The 25,858-nt window shown below is 32.8% G+C and overlaps 1 protein-coding gene across 1 annotated transcript in view; it reads right to left on the reverse strand.

Annotated features, from left to right (window-relative positions):
- Positions 1–25,858, reverse strand: part of Stacl (SH3 and cysteine-rich domain-containing protein) — a 455,842-nt gene that overhangs the window by 32,716 nt on the left and 397,268 nt on the right. The window contains exons 25-28 of the mRNA XM_076410623.1: positions 24,740–24,904; positions 24,478–24,573; positions 19,896–20,153; positions 11,765–11,941 (exon numbers count right to left, since the gene is read on the reverse strand). Of these exons, the coding sequence (XP_076266738.1) occupies positions 11,765–11,941; positions 19,896–20,153; positions 24,478–24,573; positions 24,740–24,904 (696 nt within the window). The remainder of the gene's footprint in view (positions 1–11,764; positions 11,942–19,895; positions 20,154–24,477; positions 24,574–24,739; positions 24,905–25,858) is intronic.

The raw sequence follows: 25,858 nt of genomic DNA on the forward strand, positions 1-25,858 counted from the left end.
CATAAAATATTTTCCATGATATAACCATTTTAGTGAGGTGACATCTAAAAACGAAACCTTAAAAGCGATTTTCTCGAAACTACTTTTTGGAGACGTCAGCCTTCTCTATACATTCTTTTATCGTACAAATGGTATTTTTGATATCTTCAAAAAGTTCGGAAATGTCAAAAAATTAGAAAAACATCTCTCGTTTATTCAAACAGCGGTAATTTGAGGGAAATTTTTTGTATCACATTTACTTTCTTTTATATGTTTAAACACGAATACATTACGAATTAAAAACTTTAAACATTAATAAATATCTAAAAAATTATAATTAATTATTGTTGATTTTTTTAATTTCACTTGAAAATATACTTAAAATGTATGCTTACTCACTATTAAAAAGTCAATTACTGCTAAAAATAGTTGGTCTATTACTGTAGTGTCACTATAAAATACTTCTCTTATATACAATGTGATACATTACTACATAACGAAAACCAAGGGACTAAAACTCTTCAGTATGTTGCGTGTTCTAAGGAAACCCTTAACAATAAGGCAACAATTTATTAACAGTTACAATGTTTAGAATTTAAAAGTAAATAAATAAGATCAACGGCACAATTTACATAACTAATATCAAAACAAAACAAATATTCATATAAACAAACAAATAAAATGAAGCTCACAATTCGATCTATTAGGAAGGAATGTGTAAATTGGCACTGACCAATCAGCAGTATTTTTAATCTTATTTGTGCATCTCTCTTTTTTAAAGAGATAGTAGGTAGAGATAGTAGTTTGTTAATTATTTATAATCGCATCTTCGCCGAGGTTATCAGCCAATTCGTTCCCAGGTATGCTGCCGCTGGGGATCCAGAGGAATTATACGATAAGTATTCCTTTTCATGAAAAATGGGTTAAAATGTTTTAAGGGACGGCATCCAGGCGATATAAGGTCATCCATCGTCAGACAATCCAAAATTGGCTCAAGAATTAAAGGTTCAGGGGGCCTTTTAGATGTAAATCAGAAATTGAATGTTGGGCAAATATTTTTTTATCTTTGTGGAAATGTGTTTTAAGTCCAGCTAATGGAGTGCAACGAATCCAACGTACAAATATCAGAATTTCTTTCATTTGACTAAAGTAATCATATTTATTACTATATTGGAATATGTTGGCACAAAGAATTATCGGTTATTACGTTTTTAAGCGAACGGGGATATTCAGAACAATGGATTCAGAGCATTATGTAGATGAAAGACAACTATTTGATGATATATCGATTTGGCTGACGCCAAAATTATGTAGATAAATGTGGAGGCATATTACCAATGGATATTTTAGTTTTTACTCTACTTTCGATTCTATATACTGGCCCTCACATTGAGAAAGTTTGGAAGGTGAACATGTTCCACTAATAATGATTAAACTTCTTCAGGCATTGTTCCTGCGGTTAGCTGTGTGCAGGTGCGAAATAATGTGTTAAATTCATTCGAGGCTCGAGCCAGTGTTGTCTATTGTTTTTCAAAACACTAGTGTCTACGTGTAGCGATCGCTACGACACTTTAGACCACCACGCATTCATCTATACCAAGTTCAAAGGTTGGGAACGCCGATGGATTGGTACCATGTGGTTCCCGGCTAAAAAAGACCACCACGACGACGTCTCGCTTTCTTTTCTTGTATCTACCCCCTGGTAACAATACCACTTCCACAGCGCTACCGTACTTCCTTCACCTTAAACTAATATCCTGTCCATTATCCTGTCGATCACAAGTATCATCCACATATCATTTAATATTGGCACTGTGTTTATTTAAACACATTGGAAATGTGTTGTAAGTGCGACTGATGGAGTGCAACGAATCCAACGTACAAACATCAGAATTTCTTTCATTTGACTAAAGTAATCATATTTATTACTATATTGGAATATGTTGGCACAAAGAATTATCGCTTATTACGTTTTTAAGCGAACGGGTATATTCAGAACAATGAATTCAGAGCATTATGTAGAGGAAAGGCAACTATTTGATGATGAAGGCAAAACTTTTTGGGCAATAATCAAATCAAAATATATAAATCACCAAGACAGGTGACAAATTGGTTCCAGCCAATTTTGATTTAATCCGTATCCGGACCACTTATTCTTTTTAATTAATCAATGAAATAAACATTTTCTTTGAGATACCTTGTGTTTTTTAACACTATTATTATAACATTCAATTTAATTCAACCACTGGCGATGCAACACTATTAAGAATAGATTTTTTTGTTAATATACAATTATGGCTAAATTTAAGTGTCCTTTTGTGTTAATAGCATCGCTACCTTATATTTTTTTCCGCTCTTTATTGGATTAAATTGTACATAAATTGGGAGCATTAAGACATTTAAAAGAGATATTCAAGCTGTTTTGTAGAAAAGAAGATTCGATAAATAACTTTTATAGCTTATTTTCCGGGACATTTCTAAACGCTCCGAAGCTACTGATATTTCTGCCGGTATAAATTATTTATATTTTTTCTTAGGTCAAGGAAAAGTAATTTTGTGTTTTTCTAATAATGGATTTAAAGTTGCATATCTGTAGTAATTTATTCATTGAAGCCATACTATAGAGCGTGTGAAAGGTAATAGTTTATAGAAATTCCAAGTGAAAAGAGTGATATTGGTTTACTCAGTCAAAAGTGATTGTGCTTTTAAAATGGAGATTCTGCAAGGTCGTTTTTGTCGAATTTAGTTTTAACTTTTGAGAAGGGAAAAATGTAATCTAAGCTCATCGACAAATACGTGAAGTTTATGGCTTAAATGAATGCTAGTGTCACAATTGGTTTGCTAGTTTTCACTCTGGAAATTTTGATATTAAAGATTAAGCTCGCCTTGGACGGCTAATCATTTGAAAATGATCATGAGATTGCTACGGAACTAACATCGATAATAAATTACTTTTGAACTGTTTACACAATATAGCTATTGGAAATATAGCTATTGGGTTTCCATTTTTGAGTGGCCGCTGAAACGAAACACATGGCAGTAATGTGCGAATCATATCAATGTTGAAGTCTCGAGAAATTGGACAGCAAGGAAGCTGATGCTAAGTGTTCGGTAGGATTGGAAATAAATTTTCAATATGAGCTGATCGAAATTTTCCAATGCAATAATTCGAGTCTCCACTATCAAGTAATTCTATTGATTCAGATGATTAAACAATGACAGAATCGATTAATAGAAAAGGCGTTGTGTTACATAATAAAAGGGCCAAACCACATAGATATTTAGGAGTGGCCGAAAATGACGCAGAGAAATTTAGATGAATGCATCCCTATAGCTTTGACTTTGATAGGCATTATTACCATTTTCTTCCAAACTCTGTGAAGTCTCTTAATGATGTAAAGTTAGCTTCATAGGAGGCTCATAAAAAGCACCTAGTCAGCAGTTTTGTGCCCAGAAATCTCAAACGAAGTAGTGCTAAGTAGTTTCGCCTAGTTTATTTCAGAGAAAAGGTAATGTAAATAAATTTTGTTTTTAAAATGTTATTTAGGGCGACAAGGTGGTATGTATAACCTCTTAATAGGACTAGCATCCTGTGTACTAGAAAGAATATAGCCCTATTGTCGGTTTGGCGTCAAATAATAATGTGCGTTATGTGGATATTTTGGGTGTATTTTATTACTTAAATAAAAGGGGCATTAAAAATACCCTGTAGTAAGAGTAAGAAAGAGTATATTTTATCTTGTAATTTGTAGTGTATGTAAACTATTTGGAATAATGGTTTGATCTCAAATCTCAAAACATTAGTGAAGACTTTTTACCAATACCTATATAGTAGTATAATATATTAAGTAGTATATAATAGAAATTGAATATATTAAAATTCAACATCGAGGAGACAGGTGTTTAAAATACTATTTCCGATTAACATTAGCTTATTATATAATATTAATTATATTAAACATAATAAGACAATAAACAAAATTTTAAGATATCAGGATTTGTGATAAATGTATTGCAAATATTATTAAATGATCTAGAGAGACGAATTTTACATTATATTTTATACTTAGTTATACTTCTAATTTTATATTATTCATTGGTTATTACGAATTTATGATTTCGATTTATAAAGTGTCTGTATAATAATCGTGAAAAATCGTGTGCAAACTTTGTACTAATAAAGCCGTGAATGCTTGTTAAATTTTGATGCGTCAAGTAAAAATAATATCAATAACTTCAATTAAAAAAAATCTACCAGAAAGGTGGCAAAAGATCGTCGATTAAGAGTAGTGAATTTTTATAATATTAAAAATACAAAAAGGTTTTTAAATTAATTTTTTGCATGTTCACTAAAATAATAGGTTAGAGCGTTAGAATATCATTTCTGAACGTGGATAATTTAATGAAGTTGTCGAAACTTCAGAACATTATTCAAATTCAAGAATAAATCAAATAAAACAACAATAAGCACAATACAACTGGATCTTAGCAAATATTCCTTCACTTCATCATTATTTCATTCTCTATGGCGTTTTTTTTTCGAGTCAATACATCTTAAAATGCGATTGATGGAATGTTTCTAGGATACTATTTCCCCATTTTGTGCCGGAGTCAGTATACCATTTCAAGAAAATAAATCGTAAATCTGTTTTAGACCCAATAACTCGAGATCGAAAATTGGCAATCAAATAATATCGAATAAAGGAGGATTTCTCGAGGCTTTAAAATTGATAGCAATATCAAATAGTATCAATTTCATTGTCCGATATTTTCTAGTTGGTTTTCCGGCTATATAATCAACTTTCTTCAGAATATTAATAAATGAATTGGTTTGTAACAAAAAAGCTGTTTGAGTATTTTCAACTGAGTTTTATTTATTTTAGTATGCTAAAAACGAAAATAATATGGCAAAAAATCAGAATTTCACGATTTTATGTGGAGGAAATGCAGTTAAAATCTACTACGATACAGTACAATGGTGTCTTTTCATAAATTCATCTAAAAGAATCCTTAAAGCAGTTCTGCTTCACAAAGCTCATTTTTTGCTTCCATTCCTATAGATCAGGGGTTGCGAACGTTTATACTATTTTTCTAAATAAATGTTTTTTGAACAATAATACTAAATACTCACAACGTCACAACGATTTATTCATCGTATTAAAGATTGCTTACAGACGTTATAAAACGTTATAAAAAAGACGTTAAATGCGTACCTAATTGAAATCAGAAGTAATAGTCAGAATGAAATATTAGTGTGACTTCTGTTGTTGCAGATTATATGACAAATAACTTACTTATACGTTGTTATTTTTAGCAGAATGCATGTTGAACTGTAGTCATCTGTCAAACGAGTTCTAAGCGACTATTTAATACTATTTATCTATGAAAGTAATGACTCGCAGCTATAAGTAGATGAAAATATGTTTAAAATAGCATGAACCAGCTTCTTCAAAATTTGCTTTTGTACGTGATGCCAACTCTTTCGTTATTGTACTGGAAATCAATCAACAGACTTCCAAATACTTCAATTTCCAACTAATCGAATTGGGATAAGTTCAGTTTCAAATGATGTCACATCAGAGTATATAATAAACTTGAGTATTTCCGATAATTTTTTGAATTGAGAAACTCTCGCTGAAAGTTCCTAGATTGAAGAATCAATTACAGAAATACATTTTTCAGTAATTTCTTTGCCTGTCTTCTCATATATCTCTAGAATGTTTTTTTTTAATTTGGAAACTACTTAGTAGTTTCTTGTAACAACATTGTTTCTCAAGACATGCAGTTTAGCCTCAAAAGCGCGAATGAGATCTACCATGATAATAATTGTTTTATTTGTACCTTGAAGCTTCACATTCAATTCATCGATTGGCATATGTCTGCAAAAAATCATCAATGTTGAAAGCCACATAACATCCAAAAACAATGGGTATTGCTTAATTTTTTGATTAAATTTTTTACCTAACAGGTCAATTGAAAAGTTCCCGGCCTGACACATAGATAGCGTTACTGGAATTAAATCCATATGTTTTATAGTTAGTCCAAACCCTGAAAAGGTGCGTTGTGACGTTGAAAAGAAATTTGACAGCTGTCGGATCATTAGTTTCTGAATTATAGCATTTTCAGTGAAGCAACTTTTCTTATTGTGAAGAAAATTGATAAAAAGGTGTGCTGATAAAATATTGCTTTTTAAAGGGGATAAATACAGTTGAAGCAAAAACTTGGCTTGATGCCGAGTTTCCGGACACTGTCTCAGGAAAATCAACCATCAAGGATTGGTATTCTAAGGTTAGACATGGTGAAATGAGCACCGAAGACGGTGAACGCAGTGGACGCCCAAAGTATTTAAAAAATCCACAAATGATTTTGAATGACCATAAATTGAAATTGAATTAAAAGCAGACTCTCTAAAGATATCAATTGAACGAGTACATCATATCATTCACGAATATTTGGGTATGAGAAAGCTCTGTGTATAGTGGGCGCCGCGCGAGCTCACTTTTGACAAAAATAACGACGAGTTGATGATTCGGAGCAGTGTTTGAAGATAATCAAGCGTATTAAATCCGAGATTTTGCGTCGATATGTGACAGTGGATGAAACATGGCTCCATCATTTCACAGCCCAATCAAGCCCAGTCAAGTCAAGTTAAGTCCAATCGATAGTCATCCTAGTGGACTACACACGATGAACTCGCTCCAAAGCGTGGGAAGACGCAACAGTCGGCTGGTAAGGTTATGGCGTCTGTATTTTGGGATGCATATGGAATAATTTTCATTGTCTACCTTGAAAAAGTAAGGACCATCAACAGCGACTATTACATAGCGTTATAGGACCGTTTGAAGGATGAACTCGTCGAAAAACGGCCGTATTTGGAGAAAAAGAAAGTGCTGCTTCACCAAGACAATGCACCGTGTCACAGACAGTTTTTGTCGAATGAAGAGGTGAGCGCTGAAACTGGGGCTTATTTTGAAGCAAGGGACAAATCGTACTACAGAAATGGTATCGAAAAGTTGGAGGGTCGCTAGAATCAGTGTATTACCCTTGAAGGGAATTATTAATGCCAAATAATTTTGCCAAAATATGTGTTTTACTATGGTGGGCCGGGGACTTTTCAATTGACCTGTTAATAGTTTGTAGTGGCGTGCCCAAAATAAATTCATTACGGTCATGACGGATCCATAAAATGGTGGATTGCTCTCAAGGAGGCGATACAACATTTGTGGGCAATTATCCAGACCATAACTATAAAGAAATCGCTAAAAGAAGGCTAAAAGTATTTCAAGTTTTAGATTGCGTTGTGTGTCTAAAAGTACATTTCCTTCATCGCACCTAGATTAATTAGTACAGAAAATTTGGGAGCACGTGAATGAAGAGCAAGGTGAATCGACTTCACTAAGACCTTCCAAAGATGGAAAAAAGATGCCAAGAAAAATGGACCGTTTTGTTATAGTAGGCTTGTAAATGAAATAATATATTTCAAGTATCTTCTCTTTTATTATATTTAATGTAACATTGTTATCCAAATTTTCAAAAAATATATCGTTCTACGACAAGAAGGAAGTAATTTTTAGATTCAACACACCCAAAAATATATTACAAACAGTTTACGTCACAAAACCTAAACAGCTCTTAGAAATTTCTGTTTGGAGATCCGTGTTATTGGTTTAAAAAGATGGAGTGATAATTATATATAAAACAATAAACAGTTCGAAAAATTTGAATGAAATTTCTTGATTTTTTGATTTAAAATTTCTAACTTATTTTACTGTTTTGTTAATTTCTGACACAATTTTTCATATACTTTTTTTAACACAGCTATAACATATTGTGAATACAGCATCTTGAAATTCATGTGTTGTTACTCTTTAAGATTTTTTCTTATTTTTCAGTTCAGATTTATAGCATGTAATTTCTGATATATTCGTTCGAAGAGTAGAAATCTCTTCCTTTCAGTACAACTACAACATATTGTTGATACAGATTCAGGAGATAGAAACATGTCTTATATTATGTAGTCACTAAATAATGGCAAAGTACAAAGTTAAATGGATTTAAAGTCGTTCAAATAAAATATTACATTTCGAGTATTTTTTTATTGTTAATAGTTAATTTTAAATTTGGATAAGTACAAAGGAAATAAATATTAATATTCCACGTCTAATATTTTTTATTCTTTTGAAAAACGAACAATTAACATTCATTTACATTTTCTCCGTTTAGATTAAATATGCACCCCTCTTCATCCATCTTTGTCGAGCTTGTTTTTAACCGGAGATGGGACAATGCAAATTTAACAATAATTATTCGCCGTTCAGTTTTTATATGTACTTAATAAAATCGAATTTTAACCGAATGGATGTGGTCCAGTTACGTACTCTGAATCAATTATATACCAAAATTGTACATATATATCCAGGAAGATTAACTTTGCTAGATTGCTTCCAAGTGGGTACGATTAAAGTTTCATGGCTTGGAGGGGTTAGTCGCAAGCGTCAAAGAAGTTTAAGTTGTGGTTGTGTTGGGGAAGTTGGAAGTTTGATGATGCAATATAGAACTCGAGATAATCCGACTTGGAAGTGAGGGTGCTCGAAGAGGAAACCTCAAAGTTAATGAGGAGACACGTTTTTAATTAATTATTACTACTGTTAGGAAATGATTATGATTTTTCAACATCTCTTTGTATATAAATGTAATCATTATTGTACAATAATGATTTGATATTAATTTCTGTGATTTTATAACAATTTTAAACAAACTAAGGAAGGCTAGTGAAGTATTTTGGATACATTTTTACGATTTCAACCAATTCGCGGTGGTGTAGATACATTTCTCGTACTCTATCAGTTTATAGAGAAAAGTACAAGAGGTGAAAAGCGTGCGATTATTGTTTTTGTTGTTATTAATTTAGATTTTGTTTGTATACATTGGCCCTCTCCAAAATCATGCCGTGTAAACCTTTTGATTGTTCGCTGGTGATAGAGGTTTATTAATTGATAGATATACTAACATTTCGTACATTCTTTGTGATATAGTTTACACTGCATGTTATTGGTTTGAGAATAAAGGAAGACTTTATTGTCCGCTGTGGCACCTACGGTCGCAGTAATAATCTCTAGGAATTTACGCTGAGGGAAAATGTTTTAATCAAGACAAAATCTGGTTATTCCAAAATGTTTATTGCGCCTGGTATAGCTGTAAGAGCACTGTTGCAGCCTGTCATCTATGTGTTTGAAGAATTTGAAAATCTAAGGTAAATTCTGTGAATTGCTTACAGTGTTTCGGAATCTGCATCCATTACCAATAACATAACAAAAATATTAACATGGAGTTGCTTATCATTGAGAAACTAATATTTAAACGTATTAAAATGTTTGTAATAATACCAGATTTCCAGTTTGGTTATCGAAATCACAACTCAACAATCGATCAAGTGTACAGAGTAACTGCAGCTATTGAAAAAGCGAGGAAAAGAAATACTGCCCTGCAATATCCCTGGATGTCTCACAAGCATTTGGTCGGGTTTGGCATTTGGGATTAATCTGTAAGATGAGCAAATTATTACCGCATAACTATTGTCAATTGCTGGAGTAATATCTTTTAGGAAGAACATTTAGAGTCTCGCGCGAAATGGTGTTTTATTTAAAACTATTTTGGCTGGAGTTCCATAAGGTAGCGTCTTAGGATCTCTCTTGTATCAGTTCTACACTACTGACATCCCAACAACAAAAGAAACACTTCTTGGAACCTTTGCTGACGACACAATTATTATGGCAAACGACATATCTCTGCCTAGAGCAGTAGAAAAAGTACAAGTGGCAGTCAACAAATCTACAAACGGACGAAAGATTGGAAAATTTAACTTAATATCTCCAAATCTGTTCATGTTAATTTTGCATTACGGAAATAATAAAAACTTAATTATGTTACTCAATAGATGCCCGGTTCCTCAAGCAGAATCAGCTAAGTATCTTGGCATCCATCTTGACGGAAGATCAAATTGGAAACCATCATGTTAGATAAAAAGCAAAACACATTAGAACCAAAATAAAACAACTATCTATACTGGTTAGTTGGAAAATAATCTCAACTTGATCTAAAATCAAAGAGATTGATTTATTAGAAAATGATAAAGCCTATTTGGACCTATGGGGTGCAAATATGGGATTGCACTAAAAATTCAAATCAACTAGTCATCTAACGCTGTCAAAACAAAATTCTTGGATTAATTATCAATGGCTATCGCTACGTAACCAACGAAGAACTGCACGATAACCTGAAAATCAAATGGATTTGCGATGTTATTCAAGATTTCGCTTTAAAACACGAAAGAAGATAGCAAATCATACTAACGTGGAAGCAATACAACTACCAGACGGATAGGATATCAGAGGATTGAAGCGAACCAAACCATACGAACTTATAATATAAAGTGTATACCTTTAGTGTAAACTAACATATAGCTTAAGCTATTATAATTTTATAATTGACGAATATATATCGATGTATTTATCTCGCAAGACGAGTGCTTGTGAATTAATCCAATTACAAATGAAATGTAGTGACACATTAATTTATAATTGAGATTGTACTAAGCATATCTAATAAAGATGTTATGAAAAAAAAATCTTATTTTTTTTTTACGTTCTTGCAATTGTAAAGTTTCAACATGCAAAAATAATAAAATCTATTAATATAAAATGCTGTACTTAAATTTTTATTAAACTTTTGACGTAACTGTGTTGAAACAACTTCATAGATTTTTCTTATTTTATTATTTCTAAAATACTTCGGTAGAGGCGACAGAACGACAAAGAAATCGGCAAAGTGTCACCTCCACAAGACATTTTGCATTCTGCAGCAACTGTTTCCTCTATTCGAATTACATTTCCCTTTATTTGATTGTCATTGTGCTATCGAATATAATCAAACTTTCTTGAATTTCCGTACTTCATTCACATTGAAATAGTATTATGGACGAATAGAACTGTTTAGGGTTTACGGTGTTATGGTTACGCTACATTAACCGTATCAACGAAATAATGAAGAAGTTATGGAGTAGTTTGTTTTGTTAAAAATAAGCACATCTACATAAAAAGCTGTGTATTAAAGCAGCGACACTTAAACCTTAGAAATATTTCGAACAATTCTTCAGATTTAGTGGTATTAAGTGTTTTAAAAACTTTCTACTAACCCCCGACAACAAAATCATTCAATAGAACCACATAATTATTCAGGGTATATATATATATATATATATATATATATATATATATATATATATATATATATATATATATATTAAAATAGAAAAATTATTGCGGTTTAGAGTACTGGGAATTTAAAATTAGTAATTTTTAATATTTAAAGTTTTAATAGGTTTTAACATTTTTAAAGTTAGATTGATTTGTGATTTTAAAAAAAATATTCCTTGATTAAGTGATTTCTTTATATATTGGTTTAGAATAATTATTATCATGATCAATCATTATCATTAAGTAATCGAAGTGATATTGTAAAATATAACGAATTATTACCGATTTATATTCTTTCTAACGTTTAACTGAAACCGCAATACTTTTCCTATCATTAGAATAATGAACAATTCGATTTTTTATAATATTTAAAGGAAAACAGACAAAGAGAGTGATGAAGATCACCATTATACGGAGGACCTTGTCTGGACTGAATGGTTTTGTGTTGTGAGGCGCGAACAGAAGAATTGCAGGAAAAATATCAGGTCGTCCGTTACAACAACGACACTCAATGACGTGCTTTTGCGTACTTTCTGGCAGGGAGATGGAACGATGACCAGGACTGCCATGTCGCGATCTTGATCCAAAACCAGTCAGGCTTTTCATGCCTGCGAACAGACGTCTGCGCATCGAGGTGGCATCCTGCGAGGGCGTGGTCGTCTGTGACGTGTGCCCACTGACACCTTGGTATCTAGAACGCCGGCTGTCTGCACATCAAGTGGTAGAAAGTTACAGTCTTTCGTATCGTTGCACAATGGCTAAATAATGATCATTTACTGATGTGGTACAAAGAAAATGCCGATGCATATAAAACATATATAGTACATACAATATTATTTCTGAATAAAGAGTAATATGGTCATTAATAACATTAATATAGTTTGAAAATTTTAGATCTTTTTTATTTAGGCTTTTAATACTTATAAAACCAAGTGTTTTGATTATTTATTAATATACGGAGAAATAGGAAGAAATATTGTGTGTAAAATATAGCATGTGGTTGTATTTCAAGTTATTTTGAATGAAATATTCATTCCGCTTCCTTTCGAAGATGAGCTTTGACAAAATTCGCTATATGTTATAATATCACTTCGATTAGATTATTCAGGTCCGTTAAATACAATACTATATTATAATGATTGTTTAAAACTTATAACCCTTATTTCATTCTAATTTTGTTCTGATAATTAATATTTGTTGTAAATATTGAGGTTTCGTGTATTCATCATGAAATAATTCGCAATGCAGGGTCATATCGTTTGAGATTTTACGAAGAAAAGACAACTATATTCTATTATTGACAATTGAAGGATCGCCTGCTATTATAAATCTCAACGAGATTTACTACAAAGAAAATATACTACATATCAATAGAGAAATACTACAATCAAGACTTATTACCCACATGTAACAGTTTGAGCATCGTTATACATCTATACGCTTGAAGTATTTCAAATTCGAAAATTAAAGTAAATTCTAAATATTTCGGTGTTGTATTTTGTTAAATTGGGGTGGAAATATTGTTAAATATATGAGAAAAATAACCCAACGTTCCGATTAAGAACACACATTAAAATACAGCTCAACGAACCATATAAGAATGGATTTGGCGTTATTAGTATTAAATATAAAAATTAATTAAACAAATTAAGCACTGCCATTTGGTTCTATAAATTAGTAACAGGTCAATTGAAAAGTACCCAGTCTACCACTGTAAAACACATTTTTTTTGCAAAATTAGTTTTTTTTTATTCAACTTAATTCCCTTCAAGGGTGATAACGACTGATTATAGCGACCATCCAATTTTTCGATACCATTTTTGTAATAGGATTTCTCCTTTGCTTCAAAATAAGCCTCAGTTTCGGCGATCGCCTCTTCCTTCGACGGAAATTTCTTCCCACCGAGTATTCTTTTGAGATCTGAGAACAGGAAATAGTTGCTGGAGCCAGATCTAGAGAATAGGGTAGATGAGGAAGCAATTCGAAGCCCAATTCATGGATTTTTGCCATCGTTTTCACCGACTTGCTACACGGTGCATTGTGTTGGTCAATCAGCACTTTCCAATAACGCTATGTAATAGTTGCTGTTGATGGTCCTTCCTATCGCAAGGTAGTCAATGAAAATTATTCCATGCGCATCACAAAATATAGACGACATATCCTTGCCAGCCGACTGTTGCGTTTTCCCACGCTTTGGAGCGGTTTCATCATGTGCAATCCAGTCGGATGACTGTCGATTGGACTTGGGAGTGAAATGATGGAGCCACGTTTCATCCATTGTCACATATCGACGTAAAAACTCGGGTTTATTACGCTTGATCATTTTGAAACACTGCTCCGAATCATCAACTCGTCGTTGTTTTTGGTCAAAAGTGAGCTCATGCGGTATCCACTTTGCACAGAGCTTTCTCATACCCAAATAATAGTAATTGGTATAATGTACACATTCAGTTGATATCTTTAGAATGTATGCTATTACATTCAATTTCAATTTAGGGTCATTCAAAATTATTTTGTGGATTTTGCCTCCTGAACAACCTCTTTTGGGCGTCCACTGCGTTCAGCGTCTTCGGTGCTCATTTCACCATGTCTAAGCTTAACATACCAATCCTTGATGGTTGATTTTCCTGGGGTGGTGTCCGGAAACTCGGCATTAATCCAAAAACTTGTTCACCCGTCAAGCCAAAAACAGCTTCAACTGTATTTTTTCCCTTCAAAAAGCAATATTTTATCAATACCCGAAATTCCCTTTTATCCATTTTTATTACAATAACAAAAGTGGCTTCACTCAAAATGCTATAATTCACAAACTATTGATCCTGCTGTCAAATTTATATACGCATCTTTTGAGTGTTAGGGCTAACTAAAAAACATATGGGGACGTTTGAATTGACCTGTTATGTTTTCATTGAAGTATAAATGTGTTATGTGTGCTTTAACCATAATAATTTTTATATGAACAAGAAGCTCAATAAAGGTTTAAGGGCTAGAAGACGAAGCTAGCTATTGGACGAAAACAATGACGTCAAACTCAATAGCCGCTAAGTGAGACTTTGTAATTTTTAGAGATTTTAAATTGTCACAAGAATCTCAAACCAAATATTCATGGTAATAAGCTCATTCATGGTCAGCTCGTGTTGATTCACAATGAACGACTACAGCTTAACGAAAGAATCACCAGGAAACGTAACCGACAACAGCTGTGAGTCGAGTATTGAAGCCTTTAAACGCCCACAATATGGTAAAGGCATGATGAAGTGAGACAAGGAAATTTTATTTCCTCTCCCATATCAAAATTGCCCTTCTGACTAATAATTGTTCAGGTTTACGATTCGTGACTTGCTTGAGTCGATGAAAAATCGTGGTTACTAACAGAAAATACTTTGAATGAAATATATTTGTAGTAGAATAGAAAACTATATTACGGATTTTCGCCAAATGACAAAATAGAGTCGTGATAGGAGGCATATCGAAAAAATGATCATTAGTTTTCTACTTTTTTTTTTGTTCTGGCCTAAAATCAGGCGGTGGAATGCATGACGCATACCTGGTCGCGGAGATTTGCCTTGGGGTGACGAGTTAGACCGGGTTATGTGGGACTGCCTCTGGGCTTACCAAAATACTAAACCGAAATTGCCTCACAGTTCACCCCTGTGGATCGCTACTGTTACTGCATTCAATTTGGGAATATGGCACCCGCTGATCGGGCAGCCGTTATTGGCCACGAGAACCCGGCGATTCTATTGATTCGCGAACCTGAGTTAACACACAACTGAATACTGTTGTATGGGGGCAAAAGTTGTGACTGTAACGACGGATGAGGTCGTTTCAGCCTGGAAAAGGGGGGGAGTTTAGCGGTGACGCGGTACTAAGCTTCCAGCATGTCGACCAGCTCGCGAACAATCGTGGTTTCAGAAGAACTTGAGCTGAGTTGTTGTTTGTTGTTGAATGATTAAGATATGAAGTGTTTGAATTTTGGAGTGTCAGTTTCCCTATGAATTTGATTATTTCGGACAAACCATGGAGCGTTTAATATTTTTCTGAGGAGCTTATTTTGGAAATCTTAAAGCCTTTTGACCTGGTTGGACGTAACAAACTTGAAGTAGACATTAGATCCGTAGAGGAGTACGGACCGAATTAACATCTTGTAAAATAAGCATTTGATGGAGATGGGAAGTCTGCTAGAAGGGCAGATCAGAGAAGATAGCAGGTTTGCCATCCCCGAATCTTTCTGGACTGCTTTCTGGAGTTGGGAATGACAGCCAAACCGCCGGTCGGAAGTTTTCTACTATTTTGAGGGATCAACCATGATCAGGAGCTACAAAATTTGCAGAAAATAGGCAGATCTTTATCTATAATGAACGGCTTTAACAAGAAAATTCGGGTTTGAGTGAAGAGCAAAGTATTTTTGTTGGACTAGTTAACTGCGCGGATTGGAAACAGTGGCTGATGAAGGAATGAGGAACGGTTCGCGCGGCTGGCCTTAAAATGGTTACAAGCGACAGGTTGTAAGCATCAAGATGATGACTACATTAATGAAAATAAAGGCAACACCGATAAAAAATTACTCCTCTTGGGAACGCCCAAGAAGGAATACATCATTGAGGATATTCCTGTCGAAGTTGTCCAGTCGATATGATAAATACATGATTAATAAAATAAAAGATCCATAAAATATGAGAGATTCTTCAATTTTAAAATCGTGGTGGAAACAAAATCAATCACTACAAGTATCTAATAAATTCGCTGCATGACATGCATATCTGTTAGAAAATAGTTAACTGATACTTATAAACAGCAGATCAGTTACCTATGAGTTTTGTCAAAAATGTAGAAAATCTTAAAATTCAATAAAGAATATTGTTTATTTTTATGTCTATAAAATTCTGTTTTATGTTAACTATTATAATACTGATATAATTGAAAAATACATATTAACAGGAGGATATTTAACAAGTTCAGAGCACGATGCCGTGAAAAACTTAAACGCTAACTTAATATATTATCAGTTCTGAAAATCATTATTACATAAGAAACTCGAATAGAATGAGTAGTAATTGGGTATTAATTAAAATATACCACAACTTCCTAACTTTCATTAATTTCTCCTAAATATATTAATAAATAACCGAAATATTAATAACAAAGGCGAGTGCTGTTGTGCCTTTTAATATCCTAATTTTGTTTTGTGAGCTTGGAGCTCAATATGGAAAAATGTGCAGAATTCAAAATTCTCCATAAACTCCACAGTTTATAAGCAACTATTTCCTATATACATTTTCGTTGCACCACAGAGCTGCTCTTGTTATAATTTGTAAAGGCGCTGAACCTTCGTTCGATAAAGGATTATACCAAAAGTTATCTCTAGTATCTCCAAAAGCCGATTATATGTATATAAAATAATATTTTTTAATTATTATATGGTACACGGAACACTGATCGCAGATTAAAGCTAATTCTTAATTATTTCCTGAACCAAATTGTATTAGTTTACAGTATTAGTTATAACAAACAACATATGTATATGATCGACATGTGTAAAAACATAAAAATGGTAGCTAAAGCAGATATTTATATACGTACTTACCCTTTATATTAATTTAATTAATAAAATCGTATAAAAATTATTAAATTATTTGATTTGTACCGAATGAAACAAGCTCAAGTGAACTAATATTAAATAATTTCTGATGATAACATAAAAAAAATCACCGTGGTTTACAAATGTGGACGAAAAGTTTTTTTACCTTTAAAATTTTTATAGAAGAATGCTCAAGATATCTTTTACCCCAGATGAAAAATATTTTAAAATAAAATATAAGGGATCCGATTGGAGGTTGGGAATCAGGAACGGGATTTTATTTATACGGGATGTAAGACGAAAGTAAAGGGACTCAAAAACCATGCATCACTTCAACTGAATGTGGTATTACTATCTTAGAGAAAAGGCAACAGGAATTCATGAATTTTAATATGAATTTCTTGGTCATGTGTAACATTGAACTAACAAGATTTTGTTAAAAAATTAAAGTTTGGCTGTCAGAAACCGTCTGTCAAATGGATTATTACTCATTGTAAGTCATTGATTTCATAATATATCAACAATAATATGTTGTAAAATATATAAAATTATATGTTGACAAGCTAAACTGTACACTGTATTTACCAGACATTCATATTTTAACTTTTACATGTCCCGATCGTTTTTCTATAGGGTGTACAACAGCCATTCTAAGTTAAGAGGTACTTTTGACGTACACGAAAGAAAATCACATTTTTACATTTTTTCGAAATAAAGTTATTATCTCTTGATCCTCACCTTATTTATGGTCACTTAATTTTATTACTTAATGTACATAATTTATTCACAATAGTACCTTAAACATGAAAACCGTATCTCTCCTGGTCTGCCTTCTATCATATTGTGTTAGTGTATCAGTAATTTTAAATACATGGAAATCTAATCAAATTATTCATCTTAACAAAGTAGGATAGAAATCTCATTGTAGTCTAACAAATAAAGTTACATAATATTTCTTTTTTATAAAGAATATTTACATCCACATTTGTCTAACATATTTTAAGTATCGTCCTTTGGCTTTTTGAATTCCTTTAAAAGAGGCGTTTATTTACGTTATTCTGGGAAGTCATGACCTTGAACTAAATTCTTTATCTTTAAATGCAGCAAGCATAGCGTGAGTTAACTGCGCAGCCATTTCACTAACGTCATTCTCATATACTGCCTATATATATATATATATATATATATATATATATATATATATATATGTATATATATATATATATATATATATATATATATATATATTCGATATGTTTTTATGTTTTATGAAAATATTAATAATTATTATATCGAAAGTGGCAAGCTACATATAAAGAAAAACTAAATAATAGGGACAATAATAAAGTCTGTTAAAAGCACACTGAAGATGCACCCGTGTACCCACCCCTTCAGTGTGCATTGCATTGGATTTTAGTGCCAGCATTGGATTTTAGATTTGGAAGGTAATTTTGTCAAATTATTGGGTCATGAATTCAATATAGTACGTCAATATAAGGCCTTGAAAACAAAAAAAAAAATCGTTACTGAGAACAATACAATTATACACGTTAACTTTGGCAAAAATTATCATAAGTTTGCTGAAAAAGTGCAATCCTTTCATTTCGGGGGGCTTCCAGACAACAATTAAGTCTGCACACAGTGGTAGTCTACACCAAAGAAGTTGGACACATCCATGTTTCAACACGATGGTTCGATTACCTAATGCCGTAATAAAATTATGTTTAAAGTATTGGCAATAATGTTAGAAGAGTTTTACCCTATTGTGATTAATTTTACGTTGAATTTATATGAGATGGGCCACGGAAAGGGGTGCTCCAGCTTCAAATGGAGTGGATGAAACTTGTAAAAGGATAGACTAGTTGCAAGTGGCACCTATATTTAGTCTTTGGATGACATATCCCAGGTACTTCAGAAGTGATGTCTGAAAATCATAATTTTGACCATTGACGATGCTGTTATTAAATTCATACAAAGAAGCAAAACTGTAACCAACATAAAATACATTTTCAGGCACGCTATGTTAATGGAAGTGTATTTCTCCCCAATCGTTTGGTAATGAAAAGTTCAAGCTTTTTCTTGCACTATTCAATGTAAAGTTTAACAGTATTATTAACCTGATGATTAATAATTATATAATGAATAAATGAAGTTGCTCCCTTTTCCGTCAAAAATAACGTAAAAATCCCTCCCATGCTCATAAAGTATCCTACACTGTACATCTAATATTTCCCCTGTGTTGAGTATTTCTTATAAAACAAACTAAAATTTATAAATTGACTGGCTACAGATATGAGTTGTTTCAATAAAAATGTTATACAATTATATATTTATATGTTATACAAGATTAAAATTCTAATATTTATGTCGTGCCGGTTTTCTTAACAATAGCGAGTACCTCTTAATTTAGACTGACCTATAAGTAAATTTTGAGTTAATTTTCTTGTAATTTTGATGCTTTGTACAGAAAAATTGTAACAGTAAAGTGTAATATCCCCAATTTTCAGGTAACATTCTGCTTCCAAAAGTTAATTGGAAAAACTGACCGGAAGAAGTCGTAGTCTGTAGGGGTAATATTTGGTGAGTACAGGGTAGAACTTTCTATTTAAGAATCTCCAGGATGATACTGTTACTTCTATAATGATAGTTTGTAGTCTATGTGACCCAAACCTATAAAATTCCAATGATAATTTCGTTTAATTTAAACTTTATATATTTTCGTCTCTTTTACTTTCGACGACAGATTCATAATTCTTAAGCTTTTGAAATCGTTCGGAGTAACTTGTTTCATTTAAGTTAGTATTACCAAGTGCTTCCAAAGACACTTGATGTGTCTCATCTGCAGACTTCTTCAAATTAAACAGGTCTGACACAAATGACGATTACTCGACCCAAACACGAAAACATTTTTTGCCGACTCTAACTACTTGAGCTCATTGAAAAATCTAAAATAACTTGTTACACATGACCAACCTTTTTGCCTGCTACTTTTGCTTATGTTGAAACCTACGCGAGCTGTTAAGAGTACTACTGTTTAGGCGAGGTTGCGTATGGTTCCCTTCTGATGCAAGTGGACAAACCTGAGCTGGTGGAACAAGGTGATGGATTGACTACTGCCAAGTTGGATGTACCGGCGTTTCTCGTCGGCTGCGGGGTCAGAACGGTGCGAACGCCTTTATTGATGCTCTGACCTGAACCACTGGCCGAGCCGGCGACTGAACCACTGCCGGTACGCTCAACGGTGATGCCAGGAGCCTCCACGTTCAATCGTGGTTTGGATATTTCCGTGGCTTGTTTTAGGACTTGATAGATCTGATCCACTTCGGTCGTTTGGGATTCTTATGGTGAATATTTATTAGAGGATCGGTAAGAATGTGTTATTGGAAATTGTTTCCGCGTTTGATGCTCTGTTTTGGTTAAATTGAGAGTTGGTGAGTTATATACGAGGGGGAATTAAATATAAACGGTAATTTTACTATTTAGCTTAGCACGTAAATCCGATCTAGAGGATTCGACGCTCGAGTGTTCTTTGGTTAATGAGGAGGGAAGAAACTGATGTGGGTAGCAGCTGTGCTCGGTTCTGTCCGCAGTACAGCCAGAACTAAGCGCGAGGTACCTTCGGTTTTCACAGTTTGAGGATATTACACTGTCTCAGAATCGAGTGAATACGTGAGCCAGAGAATTCAGGGATGGGCGAGAACCTGTCGAAAATGAAAGTCATGATCGACGTCTACGAACAAGTCTCACAAATGACAACATCCCTGCCATTAGAGAGCTTATTGACTGGTTAAGGATAGAATAAATCTTATCAGAATTGGATATCAGACATGGAAGTGTTCAATCCATCATCAGTAATCAACAAGCCAGGCCCGTGATCAGTGAAACACATCTGAATCGATTTAGACAAGGGAAGGTTTTGTTTGAGACGTGGGTTCATTATTTCACCCTTGAATCAAAAATGGCTAATAAGAAGTGGCGAAGAAAGAATGAAAACTTCCCAGTTAAAGCCAAAATCCGTCCCTCAGTCGGTGTTTGCAACTGTTTCCTTGACTCAAAGAGAGTTTTACTCATTAGTTTTCTTTACAGTCAACGAACAGTGAATGCGGCTTACTATTCTCACTTGTTACAGTCGACAAAAATCGCCTATCGAAGCAAATGACGGAGTATGCCCATTCAGGACCTCATCACCCTTCATGATAACAGCAGGTCACACACCGTAGTTTTGACAAGAAATAAATTAGAATAATAGCGCTGCGAAACCATCGAGCACCCTTCTTATAGCCCTGACTTGTGACCTTGTGATTATATTTGTTTGCACCCTTGAAAGAATCACTTGGATGCCAAACATTTGAAAGTGGAAAGCAAGAAGTAGAGATGAAGACATCTTTTATGAAGAGAGAATTTTCAAGCTTCCAAATCGGTGGCAAAGGTATATAGAACACAGTGTTGACTACATTGAAAAATGCTAAATGTTTAGTTTGTGTATACCATTGATCATGAAATAATATTCTTTAACGAAATTACAGTTTATATTTGATTCCCCCACGTATTAACGTCACAATTGAGTATCAACTCATTTAAATATCTTTCTCAATCATTGAATAATTTAAACAAAGAAATCTTTGACAAAATCTTATATTAGTTCGATTTCTATACAGTGAAAGGATATTTTTTTCGAACAGACATATATACATATTAATTACGTACGTAGGTGTTATGAGAGTAACACTATTCAAATTATAATAATGGATCAATTAATAAAAATAAGTAAACTTATATAAAAATCACTATGGTTAGCAGAAGCAGTATGACGTAAAATGAATAAATATTGTTGGTTTATTTAAACTGAAAAGATCGGCCATAACGAAACCAACAATATTGCAGTTAATATCTCAACATTGACATAGTAAATGAATACCCAAAGTTGTACTTTATAAGAATTCGTCAATATCTAATACGATTTCTTATGTAGAGTCTAGAAAAAAATTGAAATAACAGCACAGAGAAACTTATTAATAAAAAGCAAATATCTAGAGAAAATTAAGTTTCTTTTACCGGAATATTATTTTTCCAACTGTCCTGATACATTTTTGTTAATTAAATAATAAATAGATGTTATATCAAGGCAGATTCTATTTCTAGGATGAAAATAATAAATATAATGAGATTAATTTATTGTCCTTCATGTATTTTATATTCCATCTTTTCTTTTTATCTTTGAGGGGATATATTTTGATTTGTACTTTCAGTTAACTTGAATTTTGTTACTTATAGATAACATAAAAAGGACATGTTAATTGTAGGATTTTATGGTCAGATAGTTAGCAATAATCACAAACATACGTTTACATGTTCGCAGATTTGTGATTATTGAACGAAATCAGTTGCAGTTTACAAAGATTCTCATTAAAGTTACTAAAGTTTTAAGGTGAGCTATTGCTGCAGGCGCTGTATTGATTTGGATATCATTAGCATTCCCCTTTTGCCAGTATAGGTTTTCATCATTTGGTAGAAAATCCACAACAAACCTGCTTTCAAAACTAATTTTCAACTGACTGAAGAAGCTTTAAAATCTGCATCCAATAATATACTTTTCAAAATGCAACTTTCTCATAACCTCGGATTCAAGTTTTTGGGAATGAGGAAGTATTGAGTGGGATTTTGGTTTACAGTTGTAATGTTTCTTTGCAAATATTGATGTTATATCTCCACGACAATAATCATAGCTTCACTGTTTTATCAATCAGTTGTTTTTAATTTATTTATTAAGACACCTCAATAGACCGATTTTATGTACTGTATAATTCATATGGCCCACACAATGTGATATTGGTAGTATACTTAACAGTTTGTATTGATCTAACACTTAAATATCTTCTATATTTTCCATTTTGTTCTACCTAATAAGACGCACCATAGCATACAATTTTCAGAGCAATGAATATTTCATAAACTGTTATATATTGCCAAGTTTGAGACATATCTGATCCCGTTATAATAAAAATATTTATTTATTAGCTTATATCTTTATGATATCATTATCTTTTATGTCTTGATTTCAATCATGGAACACTTGCAGCTGTAAATATTTTGTCTTGTGATAGTACATTAGAATGTTGCTTATTTTGATACGTTAAATAATTTCTCGAGATACTTGCTTTTTTTAAGTTTATAATAATGGCACAGGACAAGAACTGCACTATCACATATGCATGTCTTTTAAACTGGAAAGAAAGTCCTATATAAAAGATACTCGAGAGTTGATGATATTCTGAGAATCCTGTGAGCGCAGAATAATAACTACTCTGTTCAAAATCATATTTCCCGTTCCTGGGAAATCATATCTTGACATTGAAACTAAATGTCATCTTGAAGAATGCCTAATGAATGGGTAAAAATAATCCGTGACTGATTGAACTCATCACTTCCCAAAAATAGACAACTATTTGTGTTAAAAATATATAAGAAGGTATGTCTTTTTTTTAGACCCAATCAGGAAAATACTATACAACACATATCAATCTTGTAGAAGACTCATGACTTTGGGACTAAGAATAAGCCTTAATATAAGAAGTTTTAATAGCAGTTTTCGTTCGAAACCTGCTAAGGGTCAAAATATATAATAAAATATATTCTAACGGGGTACAATCTGTATCAAATTGAAGATTCTGCTGATTTTATGGATAAGATATGGATTATCCGAATCAATCCAGGAAACACTTACTACTTTGGATATAATCTCCTCTTTTACCAAAGTTTCCATTAATGAGACCTGATGAATAATGAAAAAATCGGAAAATATACCTAGCACTTTGTAGAACATACTTTTCCTTTTCATAACATACTGTCTTTTCTCCTTATATTTCTAGTTTCAAGAAAAGTATAAATAAATATTCGGTTCCGCTATGGATTCTTCCATATATCTTATCATAAACAATATCTTCATGGAACAATTTGAAAACAATGAACTAGTCAAGCACGCCACTAGCCACTTAGATATATGGACAAAACATTCAAACATCTAACTCACCATAAAGACCAAAAATAATTTCTAGATTCATTTCTAAGACGTTTTAGTAGACGCTAAGATATCATCTTTATATGAAACGCATACGTTCACAGACAGAAAGCTATTTCAATAATTCATCCTTAAATCCTTGATTTTGACAGTCTGAACATATGAACTAATCACCTCAGACGCGTCCTTTCTTACATATAGCTTGAGGGACGTACCTAAAAATATCACTCAAATGAATGAAATGATTCAAATCCAAATTAATATCCTATTAAAACAAGAGAAACATAAAAATGTTTTCAATTTCTCCAATAAACAAAATACCGGATTGGCAGGACATTAAAACTTAGTAAAAATAACGAGAGTGTAGAAAACAGGAAAAACTGGTAGAAAATTAGAAATTGGGCAATGTTTGAGATGTATGTGATATGGTGTAGTCAATTTTACCTGAATACTATTCATATCTCAGTTCATTGTCATTGCATATTTAGTTCTGTGCCCTTGGGATGTTATAAATGATACTACGATGAAATAATAAATTAATAATTATAATAAGACAGAGACCAAATGATAGAATATTGTATGAGTTGTACTTATATCTTTGGGTATACATTTCAACAAGGTAACAGCGATGATCATTGAAATACCTAAATAAGTAGCATCATTTGATAATTGATTCTGACTGCTATTTGGCTTAATGGTTATTCGCCTATTCATGGTTGGCATAAAACCGTCGGCCATATCTGGTCAGTGGAAAACATAGAGAGTTATTACACAGACATATACTTACAATAAAATTATATGATTAAATAATAATTTATATTGTAATAATATTTGAACCAATCTGCTCTTAATAATTTTAGCGAACCTGAACAAATACAAGTTAAGATCTAATGAACAAATACTTACTATCATCGTCGCCAGACATTTCTGGTACTCTAGTTTCAATTTCAGAGGTCGATTTCTGCCTGCGTAACAATTTGGCCTTCGTCTGGCATTTCTGGGCCTCTTTCTGACAGTCCAGGTGTACATTCATCTTGCATATTCGACATTTCAGGCCTTGACGTGTATGTCCTGAAAATTTAATTAGTTAAATTCCTATAATTGCTGCTGTAACTATAAAATTTATAATTATGATTACAATATTTTTAGAGATCTATGAATAAAAATTTAGTTTCTTTATGTTTTCGTCCAAAAAATGTTGACTTATTTGACATAGTTGCCTTGCCATAGTATCAATTATTCTTATAAATTATAATTAGAATTCCAATTTAGTTTTTATATATAATTTGGAAATATCAATTTCAAAATACAAAATGAGTAAAACCCAATTTCCTATTCTAAACCATTAAGAAAGTAATTATTTAAAATTGTTTGAGAGATTAAAAGGAATTCAATATATTAAAAATTAAATGATATCTGAATAATAACTATATAACAGGTCAATTGAAAATACCCAGACCCCATACATCGATGCGGCTACTAGAATTAAATCTATATGTATTTTGGTTAGCTCTAACCCTCAAAAGATGCATGTATAAATTTGACAGCTGTCTTATCATTAGTTTGTGAATTATAGCATTTTGAGGGAAGCAACTCTTGTTATTGTAAATAAAGGAATTTCGCGTGTTTTCGATAAAATATTGATTTTTGAAAGGAAAAAATACTGTTGAAGCAAAAACTTGGCTTGATGCCGAGTTTCCGGACACTGCCCCATAAAAAGCAACCATCAAGGATTGGTATGTTATGTTTAGATGTGGTTAAATGAGCATCGAAGACGGTGAGCGCAGCGGACGCCCAAAAGAGGTTGTTACCGATGAAAACATTAAAAAAATCAGCAAAATGATTTTGAATGACCGTAAATTGAAATTGAATGAAATAGCAGACACTCTAAAGATTTGAACTGAATGTGTACATCATATCATTCACGAATATTTGGGCAAGAGAAAGCTCTGTGCAAAGTGGGTGCTGCGCGAGATCATTTTTGACCAAAAACAACGACGAGTTGATGATTCGGAGCAGTGTTAG

Source organism: Rhynchophorus ferrugineus, unplaced genomic scaffold (genome assembly GCF_030347505.1).
Source record: "Rhynchophorus ferrugineus isolate W39M unplaced genomic scaffold, kcgeb_rfMv2 rfM7, whole genome shotgun sequence".
Classification (NCBI taxonomy): domain Eukaryota; kingdom Metazoa; phylum Arthropoda; class Insecta; order Coleoptera; family Curculionidae; genus Rhynchophorus; species Rhynchophorus ferrugineus.